Source organism: Stegostoma tigrinum, chromosome 16, assembly GCF_030684315.1.
Source record: "Stegostoma tigrinum isolate sSteTig4 chromosome 16, sSteTig4.hap1, whole genome shotgun sequence".
In the NCBI taxonomy this organism is placed as follows: domain Eukaryota; kingdom Metazoa; phylum Chordata; class Chondrichthyes; order Orectolobiformes; family Stegostomatidae; genus Stegostoma; species Stegostoma tigrinum.
In genome coordinates, this window is record NC_081369.1 from 48,770,210 (window position 1) to 48,794,514 (window position 24,305).

Below are 24,305 nucleotides of genomic sequence, written 5' to 3' on the forward strand. Positions count from 1 at the left end.
CAGGGAGGTGGGATGAGGTTAGTAGGTAGCTGGGGGTGCGGCTTGGGGTGGGAGGAAGGGATGGGTGAGAGGAAGAACCGGTTAGGGAGGCAGAGACAGGTTGGACTGGTTTTGGGATGCAGTGGGTTGGGGGGAAGAGCTGGGCTGGTTGTGTGGTGCACTGGGGGGAGGGGACGAACTGGGCTGGTTTAGGGATGCAGTAGGGGAAGGGGAGATTTTGAAACTGGTGAAGTCCACATTGATACCATGTGGCTGCAGGGTTCCCAGGCGGAATATGAGTTGCTGTTCCTGCAACCTTCGGGTGGCATCATTGTGGCAGTGCAGGAGGCCCATGATGGACATGTCATCCAGAGAATGGGAGGGGGAGTGGAAATGGTTTGCGACTGGGAGGTGCAGTTGTTTGTTGCGAACTGAGCGGAGGTGTTCTGCAAAGCGGTCCCCAAGCCTCCGCTTGGTTTCCCCAATGTAGAGGAAGCCGCACCGGGTACAGTGGATGCAGTATACCACATTGGCAGATGTGCAGGTGAACCTCTGCTTAATGTGGAATGTCATCTTAGGGCCTGGGATGGGGGTGAGGGAGGAGGTGTGGGGACAGGTGTAGCATTTCCTGCGGTTGCAGGGGAAGGTGCCGGGTGTGGTGGGGTTGGAGGGCAGTGTGGAGCAAACAAGGGAGTCACGGAGAGAGTGGTCTCTCCGGAAAGCTGACAGGGGAGGGGATGGAAAAATGTCTTGGGTGGTGGGGTCGGATTGTAAATGGCGGAAGTGTCGGAGGATAATGCGTTGTATCCGGAGGTTGGTAGGGTGGTGTGTGAGAACGAGGGGGATCCTCTTGGGGCGGTTGTGGCGGGGGCGGGGTGTGAGGGATGTGTTGCAGGAAATAAGGGAGACGCGGTCAAGGGCGTTCTCGATCACTGTGGGGGGAAAGTTGCGGACCTTAAAGAACTTGGACATCTGGGATGTGCGGGAGTGGAATGTCTTATCGTGGGAGCAGATGCGGCGGAGGCGGAGGAATTGGGAATAGGGGATGGAATTTTTGCAGGAGGGTGGGTGGGAGGAGGTGTATTCTAGGTAGCTGTGGGAGTCGGTGGGCTTGAAATGGACATCAGTTAGCTGTGGGAGTCGGTGGGCTGTTTCAAGTCTAGTTTGGCCTGATCCTGCCTCATTTTAATGAAATCTGCTTCCCCCATCCAAAACCATTTTTAGCAGACTTCTGTTTTCCTTTTCTAATTCCTTTCCAAACATAAATCATACTACATTGTGGTTGCTATCACTAAAATGCTCCCCCACTATCATCTTGAACATGTTTATAGTGGGGAAAGTTTCTCCATGTGACGCCTAGAAAGTTTCTTAGCCACATCTGAGCAAACGTGACTCATTACCTACCTACTGCACTCTGCAGTGCCACTCTCGGCCAACTCCAGCTCCATCCTACCCCTTGCTCTTTCTGGAAGAACTCAGCACTTACCAGATGTCTGCTGAACAATTGGCATCCCTGGTACTAACTTCAAAATACCACTGTGTGCCCTTGGATGAGTACTGGCATTCCAAAACTGCCCTGCCTTGTTGGAGGACAGCCTTTCTGAAGATGATGGCTACAGTTCTCCAACAGGCACATTGGAGGTCTTGGTGAACAGGGTGGTCCAGAGGAGGACAGTCCCTTTTCTAGAAGGACTGTCAGTCGATGCCAGGCCACCAGAGCCTGGCAGGCTAATCTGAAGTCACCACCTGATTTAGTGCTGAATCTAATGTCCGGAGCAATGCTGTAAGAAGGTCGCACTACTAGGGTAAGTCCTGTTCCTTTTTTTCATGCTGCCTTACACTCAGCTCTCTCTGTAACTGCACCCAAAGCTCACCATTACTATTACCTGCAACATCTGGCCTCACTCAATCTCCCTCATTCGTCCACAGCACTAACCCTAGATAGCTTGCTGTCCTTGCTTAGTAGCCAAGAATACCTCGCCTGCACTGGTACTAACAGCTATACCAGCCACTTCCACCTCATTCAATCCTTCTCTTTTTTTCCCTCATTCCAGGAGAAAAAAAAAATGCCCTTCACAGGGAGAAATGGAGCGAGGCTAGGTGAGGAACTGCTGACATCAGATTCCTCACCCACTGTCAGGACAGAATCTGGTCCCCTGTCAGGCGAGGACCAGGACCACTCCTTTCAGAAGGTCAAGAGATTCATGTGCCACTCTGCGAGTATTGCATCTCATTCCACTATAACTCTTCACATTAACTCCACCAACATTGCTCACCATTTCCAACCACTGGCCATCACACCTCCTTTGGGATGAGCATGACCCTGACTGAGAACTGGGCTGCTCCACTGGGGGCACCTCGGAGGAAAGTGTGTCAGATGATTCAGAGGAAGCATGAGCAACACAGCCTCCTGCATCTTCCAAACCAGCTCAGATCCTGACACCTCGGTGGGAAGATCAGGGTTAGAACATATGACAGCTCAGTCTGGTGAGCACCTCACTGCAACAGCTCCGCAGCGGCCTGAGATGGAAATCCCACAGGCTACCGGCACCTTGAGGCCTGCCGGGACCAGGAAGCCACTCAGCTCCAGGCAGGACAGGTGTCAGCAATCACGAACTCTATCTAAATACACAGGGAGGCACAGGAGCAGCAGGTGGCTGTATCGGAGGCAGTCACCCTCAAAGCCAAGAAACTGCAGGAGTACAGAACCCTGTTGCCTCAAACCTGTGACCATATGGCTGCCCCCCATGGGCAGGTTGGTGGCTGCCAACCACAGCCTGCCCAACACACTCAGGGTCTGCTGGATATGCACACAGACCTGCTGTCTATCTTCTCAGCCATTGGTCCTCATGAGCAAATGCATGGCATCGTTAGGACAGGAACCTGGCACTCAATCCAGGTGCCCTATCATGACGAGGAGACAAGGCAGCACCAGGATACATCAAGGTGAAGGAGGAATCATACTCATCTCTCTCAGAAGTCTCCAAGGGTGGCCAGCTCTTCCTCCTCCCTGCTGTGGTCACTGAAGTGGCTGGGGCAGGGAAATGTGCAGCACACAGAGAACCAATGCATTAGGATCGCTGAGGATTGAGAGGCTAGCAAGCCTGTGAGCTGTACAGTGCATTAGTTTGTGTGCTACATTCTTGCCCTGTAAACAGCCTCATATCACTGAGTCTGGCAGCCCATCCTTCACTATAGGTTAAGGCACTTAACCCACACACTCTGGGATTATTCACAGGCATTTCCTTCCCTTTGTGTATTTTTGAAGGTGACAACAAGCTCACTCCAGGCTGTGATTTCCAACCACCAACTCAAGGACACTGAATATTGAGGTCCCTTTCCTGACAACCATTCATGTGAAAACCCTAACTCCATCCTTCGCACCTACCTAGCTCCCTACTTATCTCGTCTGCACCTCCCCCCAGCCTCAGCCCCTGCATATGAGGTAACTGTATCAGGTGTGGTCATACACTGTTCCACCCCTTCCACCACCTCATCTGAGGCTATGGCATTCTCAATATGTTTTACCTTTTCCCCTTATAAATACAGTTGCCCTCTTTCACAGCTGTCACTACCTCTTCTTCACCCTGTAAGCCCAATCCTTTCAGAGTCCTAAGACTCCTTCCCACAACAGTGCCCTCCCCTCACCCCGCCCAGACCTCTTGGCCCTCGGTTGTGTGGAGCTGACAAACTGACCAGGGTGAAACCCCTTGAGTGACCCAACTGGACAGCTCCAGACAAGAAGTACCCAAAACCCTGACTGATGCCTGGACATCTGTCTTGACTGCGTTAGCCCTAGCCCCTGGACTGGCCATTACGGAGCAACAGAACTGACTGTGAACCACTTCCTGGACAGCAGAGTGTTCAGGATATTCCCAACTCTCTATCTGGCTCTGCCAGCAATCACAAGCTCTCCAAGGAGGTGCAATTTACACATACTTTGAAAAGCCACAGAAACGCAGCAAAATTGTGTGTGGCAAAACACACCATTTTACCATGTGCCTCAAAATAGGGACCCCTACCTCTGAAGAGGTGCACCTGCAATTTACTCTACTCGCTATTCCTGACCATACAGTTATACAGCATGGACGCTGACCCTTCGGTCCAACCAGTCCAAGCCAACCATAATCCCAAACCAAACTAGTCCCACCTGCCTCCATTTGGCTCATATCACTCCAAACATTTCTTATTCATGTACTTAAGTCTTAGAAACAGGTCTCAAGAAAACGTGCTGTCGAGAAGCAGGAGGAAAATTATTTTTCCAACAAAACAAAATTGTGTTTTGCAACCTGACCCATATCAATGTTTGCATTGAGAGACAAAGATCTGGCATTACATTTCAGCTTTGGTCTAAACTGTGTTATGTCAAGGTTCAGGATAACTTTTACACCTTTTCTTTTTTCCTAGACTAAATCAGTGTTCCAAATTGGCCTTTTTCGAAATCATGTATTTCTCTATACCGTACTTGGCTCACTTCTGGGACAAATGGCTGTCATTTATTTGCCACCACTTCAGAAAATTTTCCAAACTGAGAACCTCACACCACTTGGTATGTAATTGACGAATTTTAGTGACAGAGTTTTGGATGTCAACCTTTTATAGCACATATTCACAACTGCTTTAATAATAGTTATTTGAGGTCCGATGGCGTTGTGTAGTTTCCATCGTTATGACCGAGTCTGGATGAGTGAATAAATTCCTCTATTTTCAGCACTGAGATTGGCATAACAGAGTTTAAACAGGTGTGGTTTTTCCAAATTTCACATGTACTTGATCATGCATTACAGCTATGGAGGGAGAATCAGATAGATCTCTTTGAATTAAGGAGTTGGTCTATTGAAAATTTACTCAAGAAAGAATTAAACTTAATTTAAAACAAAATCAAAATCCATGAAACACACAGATGCATACACATTGGCATACATTTATATTTCTATATTCCTGACTGTATGTTAATCAATTATTGCATCCTAATTGAATGTGTTTTGTTTCGATAATAAAACCATAAAATGTGTTTATTAAGAAACCTGGTTAACAGATTTTGTTGCTTAAAGTCTGACGTAGATTAGGTATTTAATTGGTCATCTTGGTAATTAGAAAAATAATTTTTATTTTCATCTTAAGTTGTGACCGATGGAGTAGTGGGACCAGAGTAATACTGCACTCCTCCAGCCTCAATTATAATAATCTCAACTCATTTCAGTTGTTTTCTCTCAAACCAAAGTCCAAGGCTTTTAAGCTAGTCAATTAAATTTAAAAGGTCAATAGTCTGTATTTTTATTCGGTCATTTGTAAATCCTGAATTGTTACAAACAGTTTGTGGATATTGTATCTCATATCAAACATGTCTGACTCCAGCATCTGCAGTTCTTACTATCTCTGAGTGAGTTATATGCACAAATAATGAATGTTTTGAAATGGAAACACTAATATCACTTTCTGAATTTAACAATTCAGCTAGCCTTGAATCTAAACATAGCTGTATTATTTATTCCTTGACAGACTTGCTATTCTTGGCTGGCTTGGCCTCTTCAGTTTTCTTTGCGTCAGAGGTATTGAAGTTAATTGAAAGGTTATGGTCTTCAGCAACTCAAAGGCAAAATGGAGCCAAGTCAGGATTATGACAGTATTGGAATGTAACTTATATAGGCTGAGCCACGGTGCACTACAGAACTGCACAGCTACACTTTATCAAGACTGTCAATGATAATTGTGAAATTTAATATTGAAGATGAAAAAATAGCAAAGTCCGTTTCGTATATTGTGAGATTCCATTGAAGGAAATGTTTCTCTTCAGAATGTATGGATGCTGTTAATCAGAAGGATTCCCTTGTCATTTTGTCTCGAAAGTTCGCAAAACTGGATATTATACAAATTCTTGGAGTAGGTTGTGATGTGCAAAAAGAGCCTTGCAGCTCTGGAACTAGAGGGAGAAACACAGGGAATGTCATTAGGTGAATGGCACTTTCAGAAACCAGTATAGTATGATGGGTCAAATGGTCTCTTTCTGTGCTGTAATAATTCCATAATTCTGTATAAATATTGTAAGTATTGGTTCTTTGAATGCAGTTTTTCCTTAGTTGTTGCAGACATTGTCTACAGCTACATGTAGATTTAAGGCTAGTGATTATAGCTTGATTCCTTTAAGTGATGGTACAGAATGTATGACAATCTGTTGGACTTTTCAGTCAGATTTCCTTAATCAGCAATCACCTTCACTGTATTAGCTCTGAATGGCTATGCATTGTCAATTAAATTGTTGAAAACAGGCCTTCGTCAAGCACTTTTTAAAATAACAAGAGCTTGAGCACAAATAATTTCATGCAATTTATACATAATTAATGTAAAAGGTTATTAGCAAGTATCATCTTTGTTCTTTGAGGTATGTGGCCTAATGTATTTCCTGTTCAGGAGGCTTTTCAAAAAAAAGTAGACATGTATAAAATAAGTACAAATGTTAAGAACTAACAGTGACACATTAATAGCCCGTTTGCAAACATCCAACAAAACTGATAGTAGAAAACTGAATTAAAAACTTAAATGTACAACTTCAAAGAAGCTGGGAGCTGGTTTACTAATGTATAGTTCAGAGGTTGCAGATCAACAAGAACAGTCCCAGAGGTTTTCATGGCATTGTAGTCGTACCAATTGGTCCTCTTCCAGGATTTCACATTGGAAAACCTCAGTCATGTCAACAGGCGCAGGGACTCAACAAGCCATCCCAACCCTAGGTGCAGCACTTGGAATTTCAGAACCATACCGATCATGCAGCTTGTGGACCAAGGCTTGATTTTGCTCCATGACAAGAAATAGTCAAAACAATTGTACCCTGAATGAGGTGTAGGCATAGTTCCTCATGTCAGTTTGTACTATTTGATTTCATTTTGCCAATGTCAAGTTGTTATCCAAGTAGAAAGCTTGAGGAAACATCAGGCTTGGATTCACATTTTGTAGAAATTGAAGAGCTGTATTTTCCCTTGTAATATCAATGTTTAAAACTTACCCACTGTCTGTCTCAGTAATGAAAATCACTTCATGTACTCAGGTATTCGGAGGTTGCTTCACAAGCTCCCAGTTGTGAATATCAGCAGCAGCCAAATGACACTAAAACAAGCTCTCACAATCTACAGAAAATAAAGTCAGTGAATCTGTCTTGGTAGCGTTGGTTGAGGAATGTTCAGATGAGGAGAACTATTTACTCTTCAAAAGATCCATTAGATCTGTTACAGCTCTGTATTCAAGTGGAAGTGTTAATCAGCATTAACCCTTGAACCTGTTCTTAGATCATGGTTGATATATGACCTGCCACCACACACCTGCTTTTGCCTAATATCTATGAATAGTTTTGCTCAACAAATGATCAATCCCTAATTTAAAAAACTGACCTAACATCAATTGCTGGTTGCAGGGGAGTTCCAAACTTTTCAATATCTTTCTTTTGACCAGCTCTCAATTCCACTATCAGGTAGTTCTTTCAAATCTAAATCACGTTTGAACTCTATTAGGTTAAGGATGCTCTTGAACTGCAAGTTTTACTGCAAACTTTGACATTTTAGCCATTACAACTTTCAGTTGGAGTTGTATTGGTAGACTTCAATAATACTGTACTCTTTCACAGAATTATATTTCTGTCCTGTGGCCCTTGACGTTTCTCTTTCACGTTGTACTATGATAATGCTTTACTTCTGGGGCAATTCCATATTCAGGTACAGAGACAGGGCAAGAGTGAAGTGTTTACTCTCCCAGCAACTCATGCTATGTCTTGACACTGGGAGATTTTTCACCACTGTTGTTATGATCCAACACAATTTGCTTGAACTAAATTCCCCTCCATGCTACTTTAGAAGTCCAAAATGATAGATGTTCCAAATGGTGGTATTTCTACATTTCTCACTTTTACATTTAATAAATTAACAGATAAAAACAAAGTAATAAAATTCCTTAAGAAAACTATTTTTCCTCAGTAGTTAATAACCACTGGTGTAACGGACAAATTAAAGGAAACAATAAGTAAAACAGGCTTAAAAAAAACACTGCCAGTTAAGTAAGAAAATTAAAGACAGTGTTTTTTTCATCAAGATACATTTTCCCCAGAAAATGTAGAAATGCAGAGTAAGATATTCAAACTTCCCAGCTACACATTTTGCAAATTGAAAAACATTTATTTTATATCACTACTTCCAAAGGATTGTTACCCAAATCGATTAATTGGAGTTCCACTCCCTTGTACAATAATCATGAATTCCAAGTCATTACAACATCTACAATGCTTCAGTTTCTTCCACCTGCTTTTAAAGTTTCCCAATATCACACTATTAAATATCTATACAACCACACACATATTCCCACACCTGGGTGAACCTGTTACTGGAACAACTAAATTTGATCCAAACAAAGACAAGTTGACTTTTCTGAACACATTTTATGTGGATGGTGCAAACCATTTGCAGTTCCAAAACAAATTCTGATTTCCTTTCCAAGGGGGAATCTAGAGGATTGTGTAAGCAGCCTAAACTAACTCTCTCCAATCTTAATAAAGCAATTGGTTAGCTTGGAATATACCTCTGTTACAACACAGATGATTTATTCAGGTAGCGGTGATGCAGTTTCCAGAGTCAAAATTATTAAGTGATCATTTTTTTTATGCTCAACCAGGAGAGGCTACAGCCTACTGGTATTATCATCGGACTGTTACTCCAGAAACCCAGGTAACATTTTGTGGAATCTAGGTTCAAACCCAAAACACAGATGTGGAATTTAAGTTCAACAAAATATCTGGAATTAAGAATCTAATGATGACCATTGTCAATTGTCAGAAAAATCCATCTGGTTCACTAATATCCTTTCGGGAAGGAATCTGCCATCCTCAACTGGTCTGTTCTACATGTGAGTCCAGACCCACAGCAATATGGTTCACTCTTAACGCCACTCTGGGCAATCATGGATGGGTAATAAATGCTGGCCTAGCCAGTGATGCCCTCATGCCATGAAGAAATTAAAAATAAAACAAATTCTGATTAGAACATAGAACAGTACAGCACAGGAACAGGCTCTTCAGCCCACTATTTCTCTGCCTACCATGATGCCAATATATTAGCTGATCAAAATTTCCTGATATTGTCTGAATTATTTAATTGCCATTCTATTCATATGCCCAAAATGATGAGTTAAGGGTTTTGGCTTTTTCTTCCCCCCCCGCCCCCCCCTTCACTAGTTCGATAATATCATTGGTGATTTTCCTCCTTCAACAGTTCGATAATATTGGTGATTTTCTGCCCCCCCCCCCCACACAAGAATGACATTACTTTGCAGTAAATATACTAATCACATTTCAACAGCAAATAAATGGTTCATTGTGTTTTGCAAGTAGCAAGTGCAATAGTAAGAAACGCTATAACCAGGTAAGTATTGATCACAATGTCGTGACATTTTCACACTGAATTCAAACTGAAATGTAATTTTCTTTGAAATTACAACATTATTTATGAACGAACTTTTGACATTTGTGGCCATGTATTTTTTTTAAAAACACAAATGATACGTAGAGATACTAATTTCTAAAATTTAAAATGACTCGTTGGATGTAAAGTGTGATATGATTCATTGTGGTAAGAAACTAGGAGAGGTAATATAAAACAAAAATGTACATTCTAAAATGGGGACTGGTACAGAGGAGGAGTAAATAGCACAATTTATTAAAGGTGGGAGGGGATGTTGAGGAAGTGTTTTAATAAACTCATTCAGACTCCTAAGCTTTACTAAAGCAATGTAAAATACAAAAGCAAGGAACTATGATGGACCTGTTTAAGAGACAATAGAAACTGCAGATGCTGAAGAATCTGAGGTAACAAGGTGTACAGCTGGATGAACACAGCAGGCCAAACAGCATCAGAGGAGCAGGAAAGCTGACGTTTCGGGCCTAGATCCTTTTTTTTTGCCTGAAGAAGGGTCGAGACCCAGAACTAAATATGGAGATTTTCTAGGGTACAGCAGAATACTTAATTTCCACAAAGTGGTCATAAACAATTGTGAGATAACAATGCATAGAGCTGGATGGAGTAGGAAGGCTGATGTTTCGGGCCTATTTTCTGAAGAAGGGTCTGTGATGAACCTGTATTGGGCCTAACAGGTGTACTGCATCCAGTTCTGGACACCACACTTTGCGGATGTTATACAGATATGAGAGACAGTGCAGAAAGATTCATAAATGGTTCGAGGGATGAGGGGCTAAAGTTGGGTGGGTATTTTGGAGAAGCTAGGGTAGGATAACAAGGAGATTTGATAGAAGTATTCCAAATCATGACGGGTGTGGAAAAGGTAGATAGGAAGAAACTATTCTCCTTTAATTGAGAGATCAAGAACCAGAAGACACTGGTTTAATTAGATATACAGTCATAAAGTAGTACAGCATGGAAACAGGCCCTTTGGCCCAAACTGGTCCATGCTGCCCACCCAGCTAGTTCCAATTGATTTGGTCCATATCCCTCTGAACCCTTCTTATCCATGTACCTATCCAAATGTTTTTAAAATGTTGCTATTGTACCTGCCTCAACCACTTTCTCCGGCAACCCATTCCATATATGCATATGAGGTAAAATATATTCTTTCAGTGAGTTGTTAGGGTCTAAAATGCATTGCTAAAGATTATAGTTGTGGCAGGTTCAATTATGGGTCTCAAAAGCAAATTAGATAACGCCCTGAAAGAGAAAAAAATATCGTAGGTCTACATTGAATAAAAAGCAGGACTGTGAGAATAGATGAGCCACAGCTGGACAGTACAGACCAAATTGGCTGAATGGCCTCCTTTGTGCCATAATTATTCCATGCTTCTACAAAAAAGTATTGTGGCTATATAAAAAAATTGTTGGACCAAATATATTTAAGATTATCTGCTTTTTCCATTGTTAGTTTATAGACATAATCCAAAATGCACAAACATGAATATTAATTTTTAAAAACTGAACAATAAAGCTCAATAAATTTCTGCGTCGCAGTTTTCTATCTACTGATTACAGTGCAAATGTACAAGGACAATTACCTCTAACAGATCAACTAAGTGCACATGATGGCTAAATAGAACCTTTTTAAAAAAAATATTCATCTGATAAAAACAGTATAGGCTTCTCTCATCACTTTCTACTGGAAAATAGGCACTATACAAGCTGGTTCCAATCTGAATGACAGATGCTATTTAAAATACACAGCATCCATTTCTTCATTTGAATAATTACTAACTTACATAGAAACACAAAAAACAGAAGCAGAAATAGTCTATTCAACCCATCAGTCACTTGACATTCAATGGAATTATGGCTGATCCTTTATCTGAACAACATAATTCTGCTCTCTCCCCAGACCCTTGATGCCTTTAGTCTCTAGAAATCTATTTCTTAAATATATTCAGCAACTTCACCATACAGATTTCTGTGGTAGAGAACTCCACAGATTCATCACTCTCTGGGTGAAGAAATGTCTCATCTTAATACAAAATGTCCTCCCCTGTATCTTGAGATCGTCAGCCAGTGTTCTGGATGTCTCTGCTACCAAAGAAACATTATCCCTGCATCCAGTTTGTCCACATATTTTCTAACCTATCTGTTCAGAGGTGTTATTAACACACCTCTGGTGCTGGTGGGACTTGAACACAGACCTCTTGGCTCTTAAGAGACAGGGACACTAGCACTGCACCACCAGAGACCCCCAATCCAGTTTGTCAAGCCCTTTTCAGGTTAAACCTTCTAATGTATACCCTTTATCCAAAATGAAATCTGTCATACAATCTTACTGGATTGACCTCTGGTTTAATTAAGATGCAAACTGTTTAATAGAATCTATTAAGTCTTCCTGTGACTGAAAGATTTCTCATTTTGTCCCCTCCCTTCATTCATCCTGGTCATTAAGCCTTTGTCGGATGAAGGAAATCTGATACAGTCTTTTCAATTGACTGTGACTGACATACCTGTTTGTTTTGAAACAAAGTTTATTCTGTCCCTAGCATTTTCCTTCTATGACGAATATTTTACTATGTTTAAACGAGCACCCTCCCATAGATAAATCATCCGAAGCATTACTGACATTTACAACAATGTTCTCAATATGCAAATTCAAAACAAGTAGGCGCTTTGTTTTATGTTTCTCCACTCTCTACTGGGAAAATTGACCTCCAATTCCAGAAAGCACAAAGAACAGTTATACTTCACTTAAAATAACCTAAAGGGTTTCCTACTTTGAAGTAGTTACAAGCATTTGAAAGATTTTACCTAATGAGGGACATCGACATGTTGATAATCCCTGGACAATAATCCAGTGATACACACTTTAAAGACATAGGTTCAAATCACAATATGTTAATGGTAAGAATTTAAATTCAATTAACTAAAAACTGGTGAAGCTAATCCCAATGATGGTGACCACAGAAGCACCAATAATTGTTGTAAAATCCTAGTTGGTTCGTGAATACCCTTTAGGGAAGGAACTCTGCCATCCTTACCAAGTCTGACCTACATGTGACTCCAGACCCACAACAAAGTGGTTGATTCTTAACTGCCTTCTAAAATGGTAGTTAATCAGCAAGTTCTTCAGTTGAAGGGCAATTAGGAATGAGCAATAAATGTTGGCCAAGTCATCAATACCCACATCCTATGAAAAATAATAGGTGTTGCTAAAGTAAGCAAACTATTAATAAGGAATATTAATCCTCAAATGCACCCTCTGAACCCCCCCTATTAATCCTTCACCATGGGCCTGTTGCTGTCTCTTAGATTCCTGCTGAGCAGTGAACAGAGCAAAACTAGTGAAACAAAGAGCAGCTAAAAAGGGCCAATTTTGATATACTGTTTTGCAATACAGATGCAAGCATCCAAGAAGTGATTTAAAGAGATACACATTAATAAAAAGCATGGGAGGTGACAAAATCTAGATTCTTTGAGGAATCATGACGCTGCCTAATTAAACCACTACATTAGAGGCTTCAACAACTTTTATGCAATTAAAAAAGTCATTTTATAGGGTGACACAGATTCTTCCAACAATGAGTATGGACACTATTTTTAAACATTGATAATTTTATTGAAAAATTTGTAGTGAATACAGTTTAAAACACCGCAGATTTATTCGTAATAAACTCACTATCATAGAAAAATTTACATACATTGTAGTTTTCAATCGTTCTGCAGCAGTATTTAATAATGCAAACTTCTGCAGTTACAAATGCTGCATAAATCAGAGTGACAAATTAATGACAACTAAATCTATGTAACAATCTAGATTATAATCAGAAAAAGTATCAAATCTCATACAGAATCACATATCATACTCTACATCTAAGGTGAATATCAGTTTGCTATGGATTCATTTCTGCCTTCAATCGGTACAGCACTGCACTAAGACTTTTTTTTGTATAAACCTAAATTAAAAACTGCTCAGTGTTTCATTATGGGTGAAGATGCAGGGCTAGATGCATTAAAGTCAGTAAAATTCCTTTATAACAAAAAGTGAATCTTACCTCTTTGTTCTCTCGCAACACAATAGTTGTGTCATTATAGTATCAAAGGAATTAGCCATCTCATTGTTCTTTCCAGTCATAAGTGCCAACCAGTCCTAGAATCAGTTGAAGATGCTTTGTTGCTCATGTACCCTTGCTTTTACAATGGGCAAATCTTTAATTATGATTTATATTCTTAATTAATATTCCATTTCAAAACACAGAACATTCGGCACTCGTGCTTATTAGCGAAGGCTTCCTCCAAATACCAGAGACTTGAATAATTCAACTGTGTCCCTTCCTTTAAGGAATTATGGTGACATTTAACGGTTATTGCACATTGTCTTGTTTATTCTGTGCTTTCACATTTAGGGAACACTTCATTTATTCCCTTTATCCTCATTTGGATCTCGTAATCCATCACTCATTCGTACTTTTCCGATCATGTGCAGCAAGGCCTGTGCTTCGGGTTCTGAATCTAGTACACTCTTGGACCGAGCCTGAAAGTAAACAACGCAACACTGTAGAATTTAAATTCAATTAAAATAGCTAACAGCCACTTTACATCTGATTAACACTGAGCCTCTGTGTGTCTAGAGCACCCCTACATATAGATCCAGCAACTTAACAGTTTCTTTATTTTAGATGTCTTTATTGAAAATTAATCAGAAAACAATGCAACCATTATCAGAGGAACATCACAAATTTTTTATTTATGTCAGGCAGTTGAAATATGTATCAGCTTTGTCTTTGAAATGGTCTGAAGGGCTTTTAAATCAGCTAATACTCCAACACTAATGATGGAGCATACGTGATACAACCAACCCCTCTTCAATTAGCAACATATGGAAAATAAACAGCTATGTTCCCCAGTAAACTGAAACATTCAATTAAACTGAAATTGCATATGGTCCATCTTTGTCTCATACTTCCCATAGTGTGATTCTTTTCAAAAGAAAAAATAATCTTAATTTACTTTCTATCAAAAGTCATCACTATTCAGATGACTCTGCAAAATATCCCTCGGGAACTTTTGATGGCTGCTCCTTTATTTCTCTTCTACTGATTTAAAACTCCCACAGGTCCATGTGGAGAGAAAGGTATTCCCATCCTTGCCCTGATGTGAAGTAATGAGTACTAACTGTTAGTGTAATTAACAATCAATGAAGCAATTAAGAATGAGACGATGAATAAATAATAGGGAGTGCGGATGAAGGAGAGTGATGACGGTGGATAAAGTGCTCTAATAAAAGATGTCCACTAAGAACCATACAACTTGTGATGATCTTTGAAAGTACGATTCAAGATAAATAGAACTGGTCATAAAACATTGCAAGCAAAAGAGATTTTGTTAAAGATATAAGGTGGCATTTTTCTCAACTACCTCCCACATTGTCCTTCTCCAGAACGTTGAACAACTTTAAATACTTAAAAAAGATGCAAAGTCTACAGCTTTGGTGACCCTACTTTTATGTGCATGCTCAGCAAACTAAATATACCTAATCATTTTGCTTACATGTTCAAGAAGTATTAATTTGTAGTTGGTTGATGTATCTGTCTATTTATCAACAAGATTTCTGAAAACAAATGGACAGACTTTCTTGCCAGTACACTAATAAAGATATAATCCTTCATAAAAAGAGAACTTGACACTTACAGCACTTAATTCATGACTTTGGGTAAAACATCACAGATTATTTACAAAGAAAACCTTTCATAGGTTTCGCTTGGTAACTATGGCAAGTAAAACCCTCAACTTCTACACAGCTCAAAATACCACTGTTTCATTTATTTTGGTATACGTTCAAAAACAATTCTAAGGATGTGGTGAAAAATAACTTGAACTGCTGCTCAGCTTCTGATCAGATTGTTTCACTTACTGAATGCTACATCAATCAAGTGTTGCTTCTGGTAAACTAGTGAATTATCAAAATTTTAAAATGTTCAAGCACTGTTCACAACTCCTCACATACGGAAGCAAATCCATACCCAAATACAGGAACATCTGGCAGAGGTCATGAAGATTTAAATGGAGACTACAAGTGTGGGAAGAGAGACGTTTGCAGTCCCACTTTTTCTTTTCTCAAGGAGATTTGGTGTTTATCCTGAACACAAATTGCTATATAGTTGGATTGTAAAGGGACTGAAATAACGTTCACCTGAACATCACCTGACTGGATTTTTTGTCAATGGGCACCAAACATTAATGTAATGTATCGATTTCCATTTTTAGAATAAGGGTTATAACTCACCAGTTGATCATCAGGAGGATTCCCCACACTCCATACCTCCAAAGTGTCAATTTTGAAATGTTCTTGGGCAGACAACTGTGGACTGTCGTAAGTAGTACACTTGGTTTTTGCTTTGCTGTGTCCTTCACCATAATTGCTATCAATCCACAATCCAAAGTAATAAAGCTGCCCACCCATACCCTGTGTAAGAATCACAAAAAAAATCAAGTTTATGATCATTATCTTTGCTGCACATTTAATATTTAAAAATGTGTATATCTTGAAATATTAATTAGTTAGCAGTTTTAGTTTGCATTTGAACTCACAAACAGTCCATTACATCCAGTCTGCCACAGATGTGAACATTGACCACAGGTTTGAATTTGACAGTCTGCATTCATATAGCGACTCTATGCACAGAAACCTTCCAATTTACTCCAAATGGGAATGAATCTGTGTGGCAGGCCAAAGTAACTCATCACAAACAAAAACAGAAATTGTTTGAAAGATTCAGCAGGTCCAGCAGCATCTGTGAACAGAATGCAGAGTTAACATTTCGGATCTAGTGATCCCTTCTTAGAGCTCCTTCAAATAAAAACTCGATGTTTCTTTGGCATTTGGTCAGAGGGACTGTTGCTCATGCAAAGTTTTATGGACACCCAACAAAGCTCCAATCCCTCACTGCACAGGAAAGCAGCTTAGACAGCAAACCTTTTAAAGCAAGAGAGTCCTAAATTTATTCAGTAGCATTTTTCACATTCTCATTGGCTATGAATTAAAATCAGTTAATTGGCAATGTTGAAGCCAATTTTCATATTATATTTCCCACAAACAGCAGATTGTACTATCCTTCATTTTGATATACTACCTCATAGCCTCAGCATCTGTATCTTGTTTCGTTCTGCTTTCAGTGAGAACTGATCTAAATTCTGCTCTTTACAACTACTACTAACACCTAGTCTGGATCTATGATAACAAGGTGTACAGCTGGATGAACACAGCAGGCTAAGCAGCATCTTAGGAGTAGGAAAGTCTGGATCTATGCTTTGTTTATTCTCCACAACCATTAGTGCTCCCTTTGCCTTTTGTTCTGTGATACCTTTGACCTCTCAAACCCTCTAACCTTGCACTGATCTTTCCTTCTAGTCCACTTGCTCCTCACCACCTTTCCCTACAGTAATATATCCATCTCTATTCAATTCCAAAACAGTCATGCTGGACATGATACAGGATTCTATTCAATTTGATGATTCTATCAGGGCTGGAGGGTGGGACTAATTGGGTAACTCTTTCAGGGACCAAATGGCATCCTCCTGTACTGTAAAATCCTGGAATTCTATTAAAATGGTTTCCCTCTGCACAGATGCTGAAAGACCAGCTGAGTTTCTTCAGGGCTTTATTTAATTTCAGATTTCCAACATCTGCCTCATTTTGAATTTGCTGTATATTTAAGGTGAGACTTAAGAAATGATGACCTGTTCAGCAGGAATTTTTCTTTGTTCTTCTTTAAATCTATAGCTTAAATCCACCACAAAGGGTCAACAGGGTGTCAGTTTAGCAGTTCATCTGCTAACATGTAGCTGTCACTCAGTACAGCCATGAAGTATCATGTTTTTGGGTTAGGATTACAGGCTTTAGACTCAGAGGCTACCCCCACAGCCAAAACTGACGCAAAATTAGAAATTCCATTTTACTTTTGAAGTCCGCTGACTATAATAAGTTAAGAACAAGAAACAGATAATACCATAGACACTCAGCAAGCAAAGTCAGACAACATGACAGCAGTAAACCCTTTCTCAGAAACATCGAAAACATTTTCTTCACATCAAGTGCTTCGAACGGACTTTGACCCAGATTTTCAACATATCAGGCAGGCTCTCCAGGACAGTGAAAATGGTCAGCAATCACAAATCCTATCCCCAGACAAGGTACTTCCCACTTCTGTAGGAGTGGCTCAAGCTGCACCACACACACACACCCCCCACTAGCTATTTAACAGATGAGCTGTCCCAATTTAAATCCCACTTTGTTAGCCCTGTTGCACGAAATACAATGCACATAGCTGTCAAGCTCAGGGCAGGCCTATTCTTCTGATAGTGAGGATTCTTTTTGAAGTATCTAAGGGATATGGTCCCTGGACTCTTTGGGATTAGAGGTTCCTGTGGGGCAGGGATGCTGTCAGGTATACTGCAAAAAGGATATTCAGGGATCCTTAAGTATGTTGGGGAAGGGGCAGGGAACCTGAGTAATTGTTAACTGTTGAGATTAATATTTCCTTTTACGCACAAAGTCCTTGGAACCCGTAAACATGTAAAGAACCTATTGATCTATCAAGTATTATCAAGATAGGTCAACAAGCGTCAAAGTGTCAAGAAGCTTCAAAATGTGTTTTTATGAAAGGGAGTGTTTTTATGAATGGAGTATTAGCGAGTTTCGAGAAGAGTATGTTGTGCAGTATTCAATTTGAGATGATACAGCCTTATTTTTTTAATCTTGGAGTTTGTATGGTAGATGAAAGGGCATTGGGTGGTGCATGAAAGGAAGCACAATGTTGCCGTGGGGGTCATATTGTATGGTCGAGAGACACAGGGTTATGAGGGGCCATGGAAATGGGTAGAAAGACATAGGAAGTATGAAGGGTAACAAAGTGTCGAGCTGGATGAACACAGCAGGCCAAGCAGCATCTTAGGAGCACAAAAGCTGACGTTTTTGCCTAGAGCCTTCATCAGAAACGGGGGAGGGGGAGAGGATTCTGAAACAAATAGGGAGAAAGGGAGAGGCAGATCGAAGATGGAGAGAGAAGATGGGTGGAGAGGAGACAGACAAGTTAAAGAGGCGGGGATGGAGCCAGTAGAGTTGAGTATAGGTAGGGAGGGGATAGGTCAGTGCAGGGAGGACAAAGAGGTCAAGGGGGCGGGATGAGGTTAGTAGGTAGGAAATGGAGGGTGTGGCTTGAGGTGGGAGGAGGAGATAAGAGAGGAAGAACAGGTTAGGGAGGCAGGCACGAGCTGGGATGGTTTTGTGATTGAGTAGGGGAAGGGGAGATTTTGAAGCTTGCGATATCCACATTAACACCATTGGGCTGCAGGGTTCCCAATTCCTCCCACTTCCTACAGACAAAAGGCGGTAGCCATGGGTACCCGCATGGGCCCCAAGCTATGCCTGCCTCTTTGTACGTTACGTGGAATAGTCCCTCTCCCGTACCTACACTGGCCCTAAACCCCACCTCTTCCTCCATTACATTGATGACTGTATCGGCGCCGCCTCATGCTTCCACGAGGAGTTCAAACAGTTCATCCACTTCACCAACACCTTCCACCCCAACCTCAGGTTTACCTGGACCATTTCTAATACCTCTCTCTCCGTCTCCATCTCTCACCTATCCCCTTCTCCCACCTCGAGCCACACCCCCATTTCCTTCCTACTAACGTCATCCCACCCCCTTGACCTGTCCATCCTCCCCGGCCCAACCTATCCCCCCCCCCACCTACACTCACCTTTACTGGCTCCATCCCCGCCTCTTGGACTTGTCTGTCCCCTCTCCACCTATCTTCTCCCCTATCCATCTTCGATCCGCCTCCCCCTCTCTCCCTATTTATTTCAGAACCCTCTCCCCCTCCCACTTTCTGATGAAGGGTCTAAGCCCGAAACGTCAGCTTTTGTCCTCCTAAGATGCTGCTTGGCCTTCTGTGTTCATCCAGCTCCACACTTTGTTATCTCGGATTCTCCAGCATCTGCACTTCCCATTATCTCTGAAGTATGAAGGATCTTGGGTACCCAAGATTCTTTGATACAATGCTGTGGGTTGCAGGGATAGAAATAAACTTAGTTGATGACCAGCCTGATCTGAATCCATTTTCTTTCTTCAGACTAAATACATCAAAAATATCAGAAAGATGACAACAAGGATTACAGCAGAATATTGATAGACTGGAGAGTTGGGCAGATAAATGGCAGATGGCGTTCAATCCGGGAAATGCGAGGTGATACATTTTGGAAGATCAAATTCAAGGGCAAACTATACAGTGAATGGAAAAGTCCGAGGGAAATTTGATGAACAGAGAGATCTGGGTGTTCAGATCCATTGTTCACTGAAGGTGACAATGCAGGTCAATAGGGTGGTCAAGAAGGCATATGGCATGCTTTCCTTCATTGGACGGGGTATTGAGTACAAGAGTTGGCAGGTCATGTTGCAGTTGTATAGGGCTTTGGTTCGGCCACATTTGGACTACTGTGTGCAGTTCTGGTCTCCACATTACCAAAACGATGTGGATGCTTTGGAGACGGTGCAGAGGAGGTTCACCAGGATGTTGCCTGGTATGGAGGGTGCTAGCTATGAAGAGAGGTTGAGTAGGTTAGAATTATTTACATTAGAAAGACAGAGATTGAGGGGGGACCTGATTGAGGTCTACAAAATCATGAGGGGTATAGACAGGGTGGATAGCAAGAAGCTTTTTCCCCCAGAGTGGGGACTCAATGACTAGGGGTCATGAGTTCAAATTGAGAGGAGGAAAGTTTAAGGGAGATATGCGTGGAAAGTTCTTTACACAGAGGGTGGTGGGTGCCTGGAACGCGTTACCAGCGGAGTTGGTAGACGCAGACACGTTAGCGTCTTAAGATATATTTGGACAGGTACATGGATGGGCAGGGAGCAAATGGACACAGACCGTTAGAAAATAGATGACAGGTTAGACAGAGGATCTCAATCGGCACAGGCTTGGAGGGCCGAAGGGCCTGTTCCTGTGCTGTAGGTTTCTTTGTTCTTTCTTCTTGAATAGAATTTTTTTTCAACATTTTACGGAGTGATTAAGGATGGAAGAATATTGTTGTAAATTTAACCCCAAACTTGATTTTGAAGAGATTTGAGCAATGTGAATGACTTCTACATGTGTATATTATATTTAGGTACACAGTGAGTGAGGATAATACGAAAACATTGTTGGGGTCAATGGAGGAATTCAATCCCAAGAAAGAGGGATTTGTGTAATTACAAATTGAAGGCATACATTAGGCTGAAAGCAAATAATACAGGAGATAAAAAGGATAAAGTAAATTTTTTCTCACCATGATATGGTCAGATGCAAACACTAAGATGGGTGGCACAGTAGCTCAGTGGTTAGCGCTGCTGCCTTAGAGCACCAGGGACCCAGGTTCAATTCCACCCTTGGGCAACTGTCTGTGTGGAGTCTGCACATTCTCCCTGTTTCTGTGTGGGTTTCCTCCAGGTGCTCTGGCTTCCTCCCACAGTCCAAAGATGTGCAGGCTTGGTGGATTGGCCATGCTAAATTGTCCACAGTGTCCAAGGATATGCAGGCTAGATGGATTAGCCATGGGAAATGCAGGATTACAGGTTACAGCATTTGGGTGAGATGCTCTTGGGAGGGTTGATGGGCCAAATGGTCTGCTTCCACATTGTAGGAATTCTACGAGTCTATGACTGGTGGTGGTGGGCTAGTCATGGTGAATGCAAGGATATGGTAGGGGTATGGGATGATCTTCAGAGGAGGGTCGGTGCGGATTCAATGGGCCAAATAGCCTGCTTCCACATTGTAGGGATTCTATGAAGAAATCTAAAATTCTGAAATTAATGAGATTCCAAACCATGGCACCACCAGAATGAGGCTATATTGAGAATTATATTGTGTGAAAGAGGGCAGTTATCAAAGCAGACTGTTCCAAATTACAATCTTGAGTTAAAGAAATTGTCTCATCACTACGGGTTTGGCATAACTTAGAAATTTACCCTCAGGACAAGTTTGTAATCAGACAAAGCTTGTCACATAGCTAGGCCAAGCCATGGAAGAAGACCCGCAAATTAGGCACAGCCACACAAGTTGCAGAAAGGCAGTTACAAATTTCAAGCTACATTCCTTCTAATTGTTCCTCCCACTGCATGAATTTCTGAGGTCAGTGCCTGGCAGCGGCTTCCAGAAATGTAACTGAATGACTCCGCACACCAACCTGCAGCTGTGCAATTTAGACAGCATCATGATTGCAAGGGAAATTTTTCTTTTGCTTATCCAGCAGTAGAGGCTCTCCAGATTTCATAAAGATCCACGTTAACAGCCCAGGAGTCAGAAATTTAGGTGCTATGTTGCCACGGTAGCCACTAACCATCTAAATGCCTCCATTCCCAGTCAAAGAATTTCGCATTTGGGAAAGTCACTCATAGCCAGATGGCATGAAGGAATAGGAGAAAAGAGTGATGCTCCAAGTTTTGGGAAAGATCCAAGTCAAAACAAAGCACCACTGAAGTCATGGTAGATCTCAATCTAGTTCAGCAGATGGAAATCCTCAAATGTGCGTGTGGAAAGAAAAATAATAGCAGCAAGGAAAGAGATCAAGAGTGGTACCTCAGCCAGAGGGCAAAGAAAACAGACCATGGGAGATTAGAGTGGTAGGGCTGAAGAGAGATTGCAGCATTCACCGTAGAAACAGATGTTGGAGATTAATAATTGCCAGCAGCTTTAATACAGGTGTAGCCACATCTGTTATTTCAGCAGGAGAGTACATGGAGATCCCAGAGTTATATTTCCTAGTGCATAACTGGTGTGAAACTGAATGGATTTTCTAATAACTGTACTCCAATGTTAGAACAAAACATTATGAAGTGTCCTTTTACTTGCCACTGGTGGTAACAGGAGAGAACAAAGTCTCCCTGATAGGAAGAACATGACTTATGAAGATGCAGTTCGACTGGACTAAGTTAAATACAGTAGGGATCAGCCTGTCTTTGAAGATGAACCGAGATAGTACAAAGTGGTCTTTGAGCAAAAAGAACCAAGATAAAAATTTAGACATTACGATGCTGAAAGCAAGAAACAGGATAACATATAGCCAATATTTTGCTAGGCCAAGCCAGTGTTTTGAGCACAGCTAGAAGCAATAAAGAGATGGTGCAAAGTTGTAAACTGTATCTCACAGTGAGTAATGTTCCAACAAAAGTTCCTTTCATTCCATTGCCAAACACAAGAAAACTGTGACAATAGCTTCATGTTGATTTCGTTGAAATGGAGAAGCAAGAGTATTTTATTTTGATCAATAGCTATAATAAATCACTAAATATCTACATTCTGCTCACAAAAAAAAGACCCTAAGCTTCCAGTTGCCTGCCACTTTAACATACCACCCTGTTCCGTGGCCAACATCGTTGTCTCTGAGATAATAAAATGTGAGGCTGGATGAACACAGCAGGCCCAGCAGCATCTCAGGAGCACAAAAGCTGACGTTTCGGGCCTAGACCCTTTGTTGTCTCTGGCTTGCTGCACTGTTCCAGTGAAACTCAACAGCTCATTTTCCACTTGGAGACCCGACAGCCGTGGAGACCCTACAGCCCTGCAGACTCAATATCGATTTCAATAATTTTAGGGCCTAAACACTCCCAAGTCCCAGCTCCCCACCCCACACACCAGGGCCTTGTTATAACTTAGGCTGCCATTACACACCCACTGTTGTTAGTCACTAACAGTCCCCATTAACAACTATTCACCCTCCCAGCCTGATCGTTAGCAACTCCTTTGTCTATCCAACTGTTCTTCTGTCTCTTTGGGCTTGATCCTTTATCCTATTGTTTACTCCTTATTTTTTGCATATAAACTGAGGTTTTCCCAGCTATCATCAGTTCTGAGGAAGGGTAACCAGACCAAATAATGTTAACTTTAATTATTTTCTTCACAGATACTGCCAGACCTGCTGAGCTTTTCCAGCAACCTCTGTTTTTGTTTCGGATTTACAGCATCCACAGTTATTTTGGTTTTTATTAAATATTGTGTCAACAGGCTCTGAGCCAAAGAGCTCGGCACTGGCCAGAAGGTCATGCAGAAAAACTACTGGTATTGTATGGAGAAGTGGTTGACTGAAGTTGTTATAAAGTGACTAGGTCCATTCAAATGTCGAGTGAAAATAGTGACATGGGATCTTTTACAACCACATGACTCAGTGCCTCAGCTGAAGGTCTCAACGAGAACACAGCATCTCGGGCAGTGCAGCACTCCCCTTACTGGGGTGGGGGTGGGGGGGGGGGGGGGTGGTGGATGAACCCAGGCCCATTTGATGCAGAGACAAGTGCATTACCGTCTGATCCAGCACTGGAAAACAGCCTTCTAAATTGTAAGGATGAACATTCAATCAGTTTTTCTATCTGACTTTACTTCTTAAAGCTTACTTCAGAATTTTAAAAAATAATTTCTGTCAATTGTTGAAATTTAAATTAGTTTAAATTGCATCTTGTTGACAAGCTTCATTTCTAGTAGAATCTTTATGGTTACTTATTTAGACCATGTCACAGGGCAGGAGATGCATTTGTTTAACGTTTCAGCAAAAAAACCCTGTACGCTGAGGTTTGGTACTCCCTGTTGGTCATACGATCAACTCGGTCATCCAGAGACGGAAGCCAATAATTGTTTTCTTCCTCTCTCGTGAATACACTGTTGATGAAGTGGTTGGTCTCTTCTAGTTTGGTGCATTTGATGGTGACAAATGTGTCATCCACAGACCGGATCCACAGTTCAGGTTGAATGAGGGGGAGGGTAGTATATTCTAGTCTTTACATGACTACCTCTGCAATGAGTCTTGAGATTGGTGACCCCATGGGTGCGCCAATGATCTGTTCA

The 24,305-nt window shown here is 41.4% G+C and overlaps 2 protein-coding genes across 10 annotated transcripts in view; one reads left to right on the forward strand and one right to left on the reverse strand.

Moving 5' to 3' along the window:
* LOC125459753 (calcium-transporting ATPase type 2C member 2-like) overlaps positions 1-15,801 on the forward strand; it is a 108,737-nt gene extending 92,936 nt beyond the window's left edge. For 3 of the 5 annotated variants that reach the window (XM_048546559.2, XM_048546557.2, XM_059651752.1), the window contains 2 exons: positions 4,387-4,528; positions 5,482-6,285. In XM_048546559.2, coding sequence (XP_048402516.1) covers positions 4,387-4,528; positions 5,482-5,603 — 264 coding nt within the window. In that variant the 3' untranslated portion in view covers positions 5,604-6,285. The other 2 variants (XM_048546560.2, XM_048546558.2) reach the window with 2 other exon arrangements.
* meak7 (MTOR associated protein, eak-7 homolog) overlaps positions 13,068-24,305 on the reverse strand; it is a 32,354-nt gene continuing 21,116 nt past the window's right edge. For all 5 annotated transcript variants that reach the window (XM_048546565.2, XM_048546566.2, XM_048546563.2 and 2 more), the window contains 2 exons: positions 15,715-15,894; positions 13,068-13,962 (listed from right to left, as the gene is read on the reverse strand). In XM_048546565.2, coding sequence (XP_048402522.2) covers positions 13,843-13,962; positions 15,715-15,894 — 300 coding nt within the window. In that variant the 3' untranslated portion in view covers positions 13,068-13,842. The remainder of the gene's footprint in view (positions 13,963-15,714; positions 15,895-24,305) is intronic.